Source organism: Otolemur garnettii, unplaced genomic scaffold (assembly GCF_000181295.1).
Source record: "Otolemur garnettii isolate 467f Iridium unplaced genomic scaffold, OtoGar3 scaffold00054, whole genome shotgun sequence".
NCBI classification, from domain to species: domain Eukaryota; kingdom Metazoa; phylum Chordata; class Mammalia; order Primates; family Galagidae; genus Otolemur; species Otolemur garnettii.
In genome coordinates, this window is record NW_003852449.1 from 869193 (window position 1) to 879434 (window position 10242).

At 43.3% G+C, this 10242-nt stretch overlaps 2 protein-coding genes across 3 annotated transcripts in view; one reads left to right on the forward strand and one right to left on the reverse strand.

Moving 5' to 3' along the window:
* SOCS4 (suppressor of cytokine signaling 4) overlaps window positions 1–5776 on the reverse strand; it is an 18798-nt gene extending 13022 nt beyond the window's left edge. The window contains exon 1 of the mRNA XM_003792121.2: window positions 5537–5776. The gene's annotated coding sequence lies outside the window, so the exon portion shown is untranslated. The remainder of the gene's footprint in view (window positions 1–5536) is intronic.
* A 221-nt stretch (window positions 5777–5997) lies between these two features.
* Window positions 5998–10242, forward strand: part of WDHD1 (WD repeat and HMG-box DNA binding protein 1) — a 62160-nt gene continuing 57915 nt past the window's right edge. For both annotated transcript variants that reach the window (XM_023514517.1, XM_023514518.1), the window contains exon 1: window positions 5998–6245. In XM_023514517.1, the coding sequence (XP_023370285.1) occupies window positions 6169–6245 (77 nt within the window). In that variant the 5' untranslated portion in view covers window positions 5998–6168. The remainder of the gene's footprint in view (window positions 6246–10242) is intronic.

Sequence of the window (10242 nt, forward strand, 5' to 3'; positions counted from 1 at the left end):
ACAGCTCACAGCAATCTCCAACTCTTGGGCTTAAGCAATTCTCTTGCCTCAGCCTCCGCCTCCCAAGTAGCTGGGACTATAGGCACCTGCCATAACACCTGGCTATTTTTTGTTGCACTTGTCATTGTAGTTTAGCAGGCCTGGGCCGGTTTCAAACCTTATGTGGCTGGCATCATAACCACTCTGCTACATATGGGTGCCAAGCCAGGTCTGTAATTTTTTAATTATAGAAACCATATATGGCCTGTAGCTCCAGTGGATAGTGCACCAGCCACATACACCGAAGCTGGAGGGTTAGAACTCGGCCTGGGCCAGCTAAAACAACAATGGCAACCATAGCAAAAAAATAGCCATGCATTGTGGCGGGTGCCTATAGTCTCAGCTACTTGGGAGGCTGAGGCAAGAGAATCACTTAAGCCCAAGAGCTGGAGGGTACTGTAAGCTATGACGTCACAGTATTCTACTGAGGACAACATAGTGAGATTCTGTCTCAAAAAAAAAAAAAAACCAAAACACATCATATATGCTCATTATACGTATATAGTATAAGGATTATTCAGAGAAGTTTAAAAAAAGAGGGAAAAATTATTATTTTATTAACTACAAGCAAATAATTTTGACACTTTGGTCTATTTCCTTGAACTTGTTTCACCTATAAGACCAATTTAGCCTAAAAAGAAAATGTTAAAGTTTTAAATATCCATACAAAATTAACAACCTACAGTTTTTCATTATATCACATCTGATAATAAGCATGGTGCAGATGAAACAGCATGCACTGCAAAATCATCAAACATGGGCTAAAATCCAGACTCTGCGACTCTTTACATGATACCTGCTCTTTAAAATCTCACTTAGTGGCATTTTCCCCTCTGCAGAATGTTAGTGCCGGCTACCTCCTGTTTCTACTGCCAGGATTAAAATGTACGAAAACAACGCATATTGAGCTTAAGGAAAATAAGCATTAGCTGTTTTCTAGTATTACCCAGAACTTTTCATGTAGAAGCAGCTAATTTCTAAAAATAAGAGGTGAGAAAGTGGCACAATTAAGAAAAAGAGAAGAAACAATGGCTACATCTAGGGCTAGAAAATCTGCACAAAAACATACCTTGAAAATCTGAAGTCAAGGAGACTCCAGCATTTCTGAAATATTATAAAGCACTTTATATTATTCCTGAATTAAATGTTTTTCTAAAAAAGTTTTAAAGTATGCTGGGCACCTGTCACTCAGTGGTTAGGGTGCTGGCCACATGCTCCAGGCCTGCTAAACAAACAAACAACAACAAAAAAACAGCTGGGCGTTGGGGCTGGTGCCTGTACTCCCAGCTACTCAGGAGGCTGAGCCAAGAGAATTGCTTGAGCCCAAGAGGTTGAGTTGAAGTGAGCTAAGATGCCACGGCATTCTACTGAGGGTGACCAATTGAGACTCTGACTCAAAAAAAAAAAAGTTTTAAAGTTTTAAGTTCTTTATAAAAGTATTGAGTATAAATAACCAAAACTTTAATGACAGAATTTGTAGTTTCTTGAAAGCTAACTTAAAGTTAGGCAAGGTTTTTTTTTTTTTTTTTTAAACCAACCATAGATTATTCTTTTTTCTATTTTTTTTGCAGTTTTTGGTTGGGGCTGGGTTTGAACCCACCACCTCCGGCATATGGGGCCAGCGCCCTACTCCTTTGAGCCACAGGCACCGCCCATAGATTATTCTTTTCATAACTTTGTAAGAATTACACACGATTATGTTTAAGATTAGGTTAGTTTCACATACAAACGAGTAAAAGGAGACTAGAATTGCTTTTATTGCTCTGCTTTTAGGTTCTGATATGTTTTAGTAAAGTCTAAGTTTTGTGGCAACAGCTTCAGAGAGGCAGTGTGGTAGATTACCCTGGCTTAGGCAAAAGACCTGGGTTTTTTTCATATTATAGCTCTGACCATTGGTAGGTATGTGTCTTTAGATAAATCACAACCCATTGATTATCTTTGTTTGCTGTGGTAAGCATCTAGTATTAATGTAACACAAGAATCAAGTACTGGCTGTCTTTAGCCAGGGGAACTAGGTGGCCAGGAGTCCAGGAGGAAGTGGACTTTCACTGTTCCTTTTATACCATATGAAGTTTATACACATACAAGTATTAATTAAAGAGGCTATTAAGTTTCAGGACACATTCAGGGATATAAAAACCTTCAGATTTCTAAGCTGCCTTCAGTTTTATTTTTTTTAATACTTTGTTTTCAGCTATTGCTACATTTTCTTCTAATGTTTCATAGAATTAGTGATTTTTAAACCAAGTACATATTTTACTGAAAAACCAATTTTTTTTATTTTTGGAGAGTCTCACTTTGTCACCTTCAGTGGAGTGCTGTGGCGTCATACCTCCTAGCAATCTCAAATTTTCAGGCTCAAGCAATTCTCTTGCCTCAGCCTTCCGAATAGCTGGGACTATAGGCGCCTGCCACAACACCCAGCTCTTTTTTCTTTTTTAAGAGATGAGGTCTCACTCTGGCTCAGAATGGTCTTGAACTTGTGAGCTCAGGCAATCCACCTCCCTTGGCTTCCCAGAGTGCTAGGATTACAGGCATGAGCCACTATCCCCAGCCTTGAAAAACCATTTTTAAAAACTCCCACTGGGGGATCAGTGCCTGTGGCTCAAGTGGCTAAGGTGCCAGCCACATACACCTAAGGTGGTGGGTTCGAATCCAGCCTGGGCCCGCCAAAACAACAATGACAGCTGCAACCAAAAAAAATAGCCAGGCGCTGTGGCGGGCACTTGTGGTCCCAGCTACTTGGGAGGCTGAGGCAGGAGACTCGCTTGAGCCCAGGAATTGGAGGTTGCTGTGAGCTGTGATACCACAGCACTCTACCCAGGGGGATAGCTTGAGGCTCTGTCTCAAAACACACACACACAAACTCCCACTGGGGCCGGGTGCAGTGGCTCACACCTGCAATCCTAGCACTCTGGGAGGCTGTAGCAGGTGGACTGCCTGAGCTCACAAGTTCAAGGGCAGCCTGAGCACAAAGCAAGACCCCATCTCTACTAAAAAAATGCAGAAAAACTGAAGCAAGAGGATCTTTTGAGCCCAAGAGTTAGAGGTTACTGTGAGCTATGATGCTATAGCACTCTACCCTGGGCGACAGCTTGAGACTCTGTCTTAAAAAATACCATAAACAACAACAACAACAACCTCCTTCCACAAGGCAATACTGGTATATCCTGTTGTACAAACTCTAAGATTATATGCTATTGTTCAGATAACACCACCCTCGGTAAATGGTGATGCATCCCCATGCTTTCTTACCCCATTGCTCTTCAGACCAACATTGTCTGTGACTCCAGGAGTGCTTTAATAGAGCATAGCTAACTTTCACTGCAATTGTATCTTATCAGTCAGTTCATGCAGCTGCCCTTATCCATGAGGTATGCACTATTAACAATGATTAAATCTACTGGGAAATTTCTGACATGCATGTAAGTGACAGCTACATTGATTTCTATTAAAGAGCTACCTTATCTTCACTAACCAGACAATTTTGCTACTATTTAAATTACAAGTTTCACTGCTGCATTATCATTTTGTATACATTGTTTAAATATCTATTTCCCTCAACAAGATCATGAACTCACTAAAGTCATTGCAATTGGTTGGTATTCATCTGAAACAAACGGAATTATGAAAAAATACTATACTGACAAAGACAAGAATACATCTTTTAATATTTAAAAATTTTTGACGGATAATTAAACAAACCCCCTTTAAAGGAGATCACCCAAAGTACCCCAATAACATCAGACATTAATAAGTTTTACACATCCATGAGCATCTCCTATGTATTCTAACAATTTGAGAGAAGTATCGTCTCCATTTTGAAGATGAGGAATCCAACTTTAAGGAAAGTAAAGAAACATACTCAAGGTCACACAATGTGTCAGAGTCAAAATGAAAACTTAGGACTGTTGAACTCTGTAAGGTCCAAGTTTTTTCTGTACATGTAAAATGTGCAAAGGAAAATTTTCTTTAATCTATAAATCAAATGGCTTGACTGATAACAGAAAATGTTGGAGAGAAAGGACAGCTGCATGGACAGTATTCATAGTTTTTTTTTTTTTTGAGACAGAGCCTCAAGCTGTCCCACTGGGTAGAGTGCTGTGGCATCACAGCTCACAGCAACCTCCAACTCCTGGGCTCAAGCGAGTCTCCTGCCTCAGCCTCCCAAGTAGCTGGGACCACAGGCGCACACAACACCCGGCTATTTTTTGGTTGCAGCCCTCATTGTTGTTTTGGTGGGCCTGGGCTGGATTTGAACCCGCCACCTTAGGTGTATGTGGCTGGTGCCTTAGCCACTTGAGCCACAGGCACCAAGCCACCATTCATAGTTTTAAAGTCCCATGGTAACATAGATGTTACTATATATAGCTAAAGCATTTTATAGCTATAGTGCTTATGCTGAGATTCTTCTTACACTATTCTGGATAGTACTACACTGAAATCTCATCATGGTTTATTAACGTAGAGACGAATATTATTAGAGTTCATCTTGAACCTCATACTTTACTCTGATGATATTCAAGTTACTTGGACAAAAAAATTACAAATCACTCTATAAAAAAACAGTGATGTACAAATTAAAATTAGGTTACTCAAAAAGCATCATGTCAGGACATCTTTGCTCTTGTGGGAATCAACAGTAGGTAATTTTTCCAAAAATTTCACGTTCATTTTGAACCAATCACTCTTCCTCTTCACTAAAATACAAACCTAAGTGTTTAGCAAGCTGACGTGGAGCCCTGGTACTAAAAACAATGCTTTTAAAAATGCCACCACCGTAAGAACACCACGGTTTGTACGTGTGCTTGCAACTTTTTACAATGAAGTAGATTGAAAGACGATAGAGAAATCACAACGGAAGAGTCTGACGTAGGTCGTAACATAAGGCTGATTGAAACTGGAAGGTAGTATCACAAAAACTCATCAAAATTATCAAAGATAAATGAAAGAGCATCACTGTGACGGTTCCATCAGACAATGGTCTACCAATATGGAGAAAACGGAGTCACGGAGAACCACAAACTTAACGGCCAAGGTCTTAGCAGAGACTACAGGACCAAATAAAGTATTCAACAAAAGAGTTTAGTTCTCTTTTTTGAATCTAAATATGCACTTCTGTAAACCTGAGTGAGCTCTAAACACAAGTTACTTTTTTTCTCAAAGGATATGTAGACAGAGTTGAAAAGAATAAACTTTAATGTACCCTACACCTCCAGGGACCGAAGATAAATAACTGGAACCGAAATTATGTCTTTCCTCCTTTACGTACACATTTTAACAAGGTGAGGGCACCGAGGATGCGAAGATCAGAGGTTCGAAAAGATCCCGTTTTATTTCTCTCCAGAGAAGATGCCCCCAGTAGTCTCTAACCCGGGTCCAAGAATGGGCTGGATCCGTTCGGAGACCCAGCTATGGCTGCCCGGGAGGAGACGCCGGAGGGCAGAGCAAGAGCCGGCCTGCGAGGCCAGGCAGCGGCCGCCGTCCCCGCACTCACCTCCCGGAGCGCAGCTTCACTGGGGCTGTCGAGTAACCGCCGCCATCACCGTCGCCGTCACTCCGGGCGCTCGCGGAAGCGGAGAGGGGAGGCCCAGCCATCCCTGCCCCTCGCGCGGGTCCTACCAGGCGGAGGCCTCTCTGCACCTCCCACCCTCCCCTCAGCGATCCGTCCGCATCTCAGGAGTCGCCGTCATCGCCTCCGCCCGCTTCCAGGAGCCACCACCACTTCCGCGTCCAGGTCCTTCCCTTCCCCCACCCCCTTCCGTAGCCAACCCCTCCTCCACGCGAAGGGGGCGCAGTGACGCCACCGCTCTGCGACGGCCGTCGGGACCCGCGCCGGGGGGCGTGGCGGCGCAGGCGCAGTGCGGCGAACGCGCTGGAGCGCGGGAAGAGGCTGCGCGTGGGCACCCGCAGGTCTTCCCTCAGCCGGGGGACTCGGTCACCTGGGCGAGTCTTCGCTGTCGCTGCCGGCGCCCACCGAGAAGCGTATTCCCTTCCCAGGTTGTCGTCTGACGGACCTTCTGCCTTATTCTGCTGGTGCCGCTTGGGTAGGGGCGCGGGGAGGAGACCCCGCGGCGTTTCTCTCGGTTGGAATAAGACGAGCTTTCAGGAGACGTTGAGGCGGGAGAGATGCCGGCCGCTCAGAAGCCCATGCGGTACGGGCACACGGAGGGGCACACGGACGTCTGCTTTGACGACTCCGGGAGGTAAGCGTCCCCGAAAGCGGAAGGGACGAGTCGGGCGCGTCGCAGGTAGAGAAGAGTGACGATAACGTCCGAAGCGGCAAGTACATTTCCCCAGACTTACTGTTTGGTACAGACCGGTGGGAATCTTCCGGAGCAGCGGGAAGGCGCGGGTCCCCCTTCTCTGAGTCTCGCAGGGATGTTGTCGGGTCACTGCATCCTGCCTACCTGTCAGACACAGCAGCCTGTTCTCTTGGGTATGGTGTCCTCCCAGGCTTTAGTGATGCCATTTCCTTGTTTTGCTTTTTTTTTTTTTTTTTAAACTTTATGGCTTTTTAAAACTTATTTTCCTCTGCTTGATTGCTAAACAGTGGTATTTTCCTGGTCGCTTTCACCCTGCACACCCATTCTTGTGTAGTACTGTCTAGTCGGTTAGGGTTAGTCACACATTTATTCTTTATTTTGTTATTAATATTTTTTGAGACAGTTTCATTTTCTTGCCCCCGGTAGAGTACTGTGTGTCATAACTCACAGCAACCTCAAACTCTTGGGCTCAAGCTATCCTCTTGCCATAGCCTCTGATGTTCTTTCTTTTCTCCTCCGTTTATCGGTGGCAGGTCAGGAATTATATGTCAGCTATTTGCTAGGAAAGGGATTGCAGAGAATAGGGAGCAGCGAATGCTGTCTAAATGGCCTGGATTTTTTTGTGTTTTGTTTGTTTTGAGACAGTGTCTCACTCTGTCACCCTGGATGGAGTGCTATGGCTTCATAGCTCACAGCAACCTCAAACTCCTGGGCTCAAGTGATCTTGCCTCAGCCTCCCAAGAAGCTGGGACTACAGATGCACACCACAATGCCTGGCTTTTTATTTATTTATTTATTTAGAGACAAGGTCTCACTCTTGCTCAAGCTGGTCTCAAACTTGAGCTCAAGCAATTCACCTGCTCTGGCCTCCCAGCGTGGCTGGGATTACAGGTCTGAGCCACCTCGTCCAGCCCTTACTTTATTATTTTAAAGCAAATCCCGTACATCTAATAACTAAAGTCTGTTTTTTGGCGGGGGGGGGGGAGTAGAAACTGTAACAGTGGTACAGAGACTCATGAATTTAAAAAAGAAGGCACAAGTAAAACAATATTAAGAATCGAAAAACTAAAGGCTTCAAAACATGTGGTTACGGAAACACCCTTATGCCAGTAACTTTGGAAATTTGAAAACAAATATAGTTTTCTAGAAATATGTACATTAGCACAGTTTACTTAAGAAAAACTAAAAATATTTCTTTATACTATATTAGTTTCTAAACATTAACATAAGTAGGTGTTGGTACCTGTTTACATACTTTAATAAGTTTTTTAGCCTGTCTCATAGTATTGCTATTTTTCTGAAAAATGTATTCTTTTAATAGTGTTACTTTTATTTTTCACATAAAATTAGTCTTCACAGTTACATATTATGTTGAATAAATTTGAAGTGAGATCATTAATTATTTCTTTTCTTTAGAATATAACATTTTTCACTGAGAAAAAAACGCATTAGGTATTCTAAGGTACTTGGCAAACTCTGCTAACTAGAAGGATCACAGTTTGCTTTATTGAAATAGTAAGTATTTTAGCTTTGGTATTTTTATGGGTTCTGTATTTTTTTCCCATTCAAATTTCCTTTATTATTTCTTATAGCATAACTGTGTACATTAATGCAATCATGGGGTACAGTGTGCTGTTTTCATATACATTTTGAAGTACTTTCATCAAACTGGTTAACATAACCTTCATGTCATTTTCTTAGTTATTGAGTTAAGACATTCATACTCTGCTTTTAGAAAGATTCACTTGTACCCTTAGAGTTGACCCCACCCATCACCCTCCCTCCTCCCATCCACCACCCCCCACCTCCCCTCGGGTTCTGTATTTTTATCTCCATTCAGAGTACCCTTCTTCAAGGATAACATCTTCAGTATTTTTTTTTTTCTTCTTGGAAAGAGAGTCTCACTTTGTCACCCTGGGTAGAATGCCATCCTGTCGTAGCTAACAGCAACCTCAAACTCTTGGGCTTAAGCAATTCTCTTGCCTCAGCCTCCCAAGTAGCTGAGGTGCCTGCCACAACGCTCGGCTATTTTTTTTGTTGTTGCAGTTGTCATTATTGTTTAGCTGGCTTGGGTTGGGTTCAAACCCCCCAGCCTCGGTGCATGTGGCGGGCACCATAATCACTGTGCTATGGGCGCCGAGCCAGTACTTGGTTTTTTATTAAATGGGTACTTGATATATGTATATATTTTTTAGCTCATTGCTACTGAATGGGTGTTATTGTTTTTTACCCCACAAATGTGAAAAGCATAACCAAACAATAAAATTAACATGTAGTTAGTTACTTGATACAGTAAGTGACAAAACCACTTAGGAAGAATGTTCAGACTACTTAAGTTCTTCAAAGAATTGGTTAACTTTGTTCTTGCCTATATTTCTCATTAATTTCACAGTAGCTTCCCACAGGCCCTGCCACCTGGCTTCTACAACTTTGTACATCTCCCTCATGCACCTGCCCATGGACCAAGTGGTCAGTAGGAGCAGCACCATGAAGCACTTCTCCCATCACTGCTGGAGCCTGAAAGAAGTAGCTGTCCCTAGGGGTTCCTGTCTGAATTCAGTTTGGTTTTTACCAGTAAATGCCTCCCATGTTATCCTTGAAAGGATGTGTTAATTGCATCAAGAAAGAGCTGGAGGCTCCTGGTCTCCCTGTCTCCGCGTCTCCGCCAGCCAGGTGCATGTGATTAATTCCGTTTGTTTCCATGTCCTCTCACAAGACTTTCAGAATCAAGCAATTTCTGGCCAAGAAGCCAAAACAAAACTGTTCCATTTCCCAGTGGATTTGAATGAAAACTGGTAATAAAATCAGGTACAACTGGAAGAGGAGACCCTGGAGAAGAACCCAGCTGGGTCCATGAGGAATCACACGGGAGATGGCACAGATTCATGCAATATCAAGGTCACCATCATCTCATCAAGCCGAAAATGTCATCAGTTGAACAGTTGGTCATGCTTCATTGGGCAAATAAGTTTTTGCTTTGTTTATATGCTCTTTTTAATAAGTTGGTTCAGTAATAAAAATGTGAGATCTTTTGTTTGGAAAGAAAAAAAAAAGAGAGTTGAAGCTCCAGCTAAGTGGCTCACTCACCCTTGTATCCTAGCAGAGGAAGGCAGAGGTAGAAGGATCTCCTGAGCTCAGGAGTTTAAGACTAGCCTGAGCAAGAGAGAGACCCCTCTCTACTAAACATAGAAAAAAATATATTCTTTTTTTTTTGAGACAGAGTCTCACTATGTCACCCTTGGTAGAGTGTGGTGGCATCACAGCTCATAGCAACCTCCAACTCTTGGGCTTAAGCAGTTCTCTTGCCTCAGCCTCCCAAGTAGCTGGGACTACAGGTGCCTGCCATGACAGCTAGCTATTTTTTGTTGTTGCAGTTGTCATTTAGCTGGCCCTAGGCTGGGTTCAAACCCACCTGCCTTGGTGCATGTGGCTGGCATTGTAACCACTATGCTACAGGCGCTGAGCCACAAAACATAGAATAATTAGCCAGCATGCTGGCACAGCTACTTGGGAAGCCGAGGTCAGAGGATCACTTGAGCCCAGGAGTTTGAGGTTGTAGTGAGCTAGGATGACAGAGTAAGACTGTCTCAAAAAAAGGAGTAGGGGATTAGAAAAGGGCAGCTAGGGTATCATTGGTCATTTTTCATATTTAACCATTTGTTAAATATGTCAGTCACATGCACCTGGCTGTGTTAAGTGAGACGTGTGTGTTGCACTACTGAACACGACCATGGCAGGAACTGGATGTGCAAGGAAGAGATCTGCCAAACCCATTCCAGCCAATTTCAGTGCATCTGATACTGAAGTATTTTAAAATGAAAAATCCAGGCCATGGCTCAGCACCTGTGACTCAAGTGGCTAAGGCGCCAGCCACATACACCTAAGGTGGTGGGTTTAAATCCAGCCCAGGCCCACCAAACAACAATGATGGCTGCAA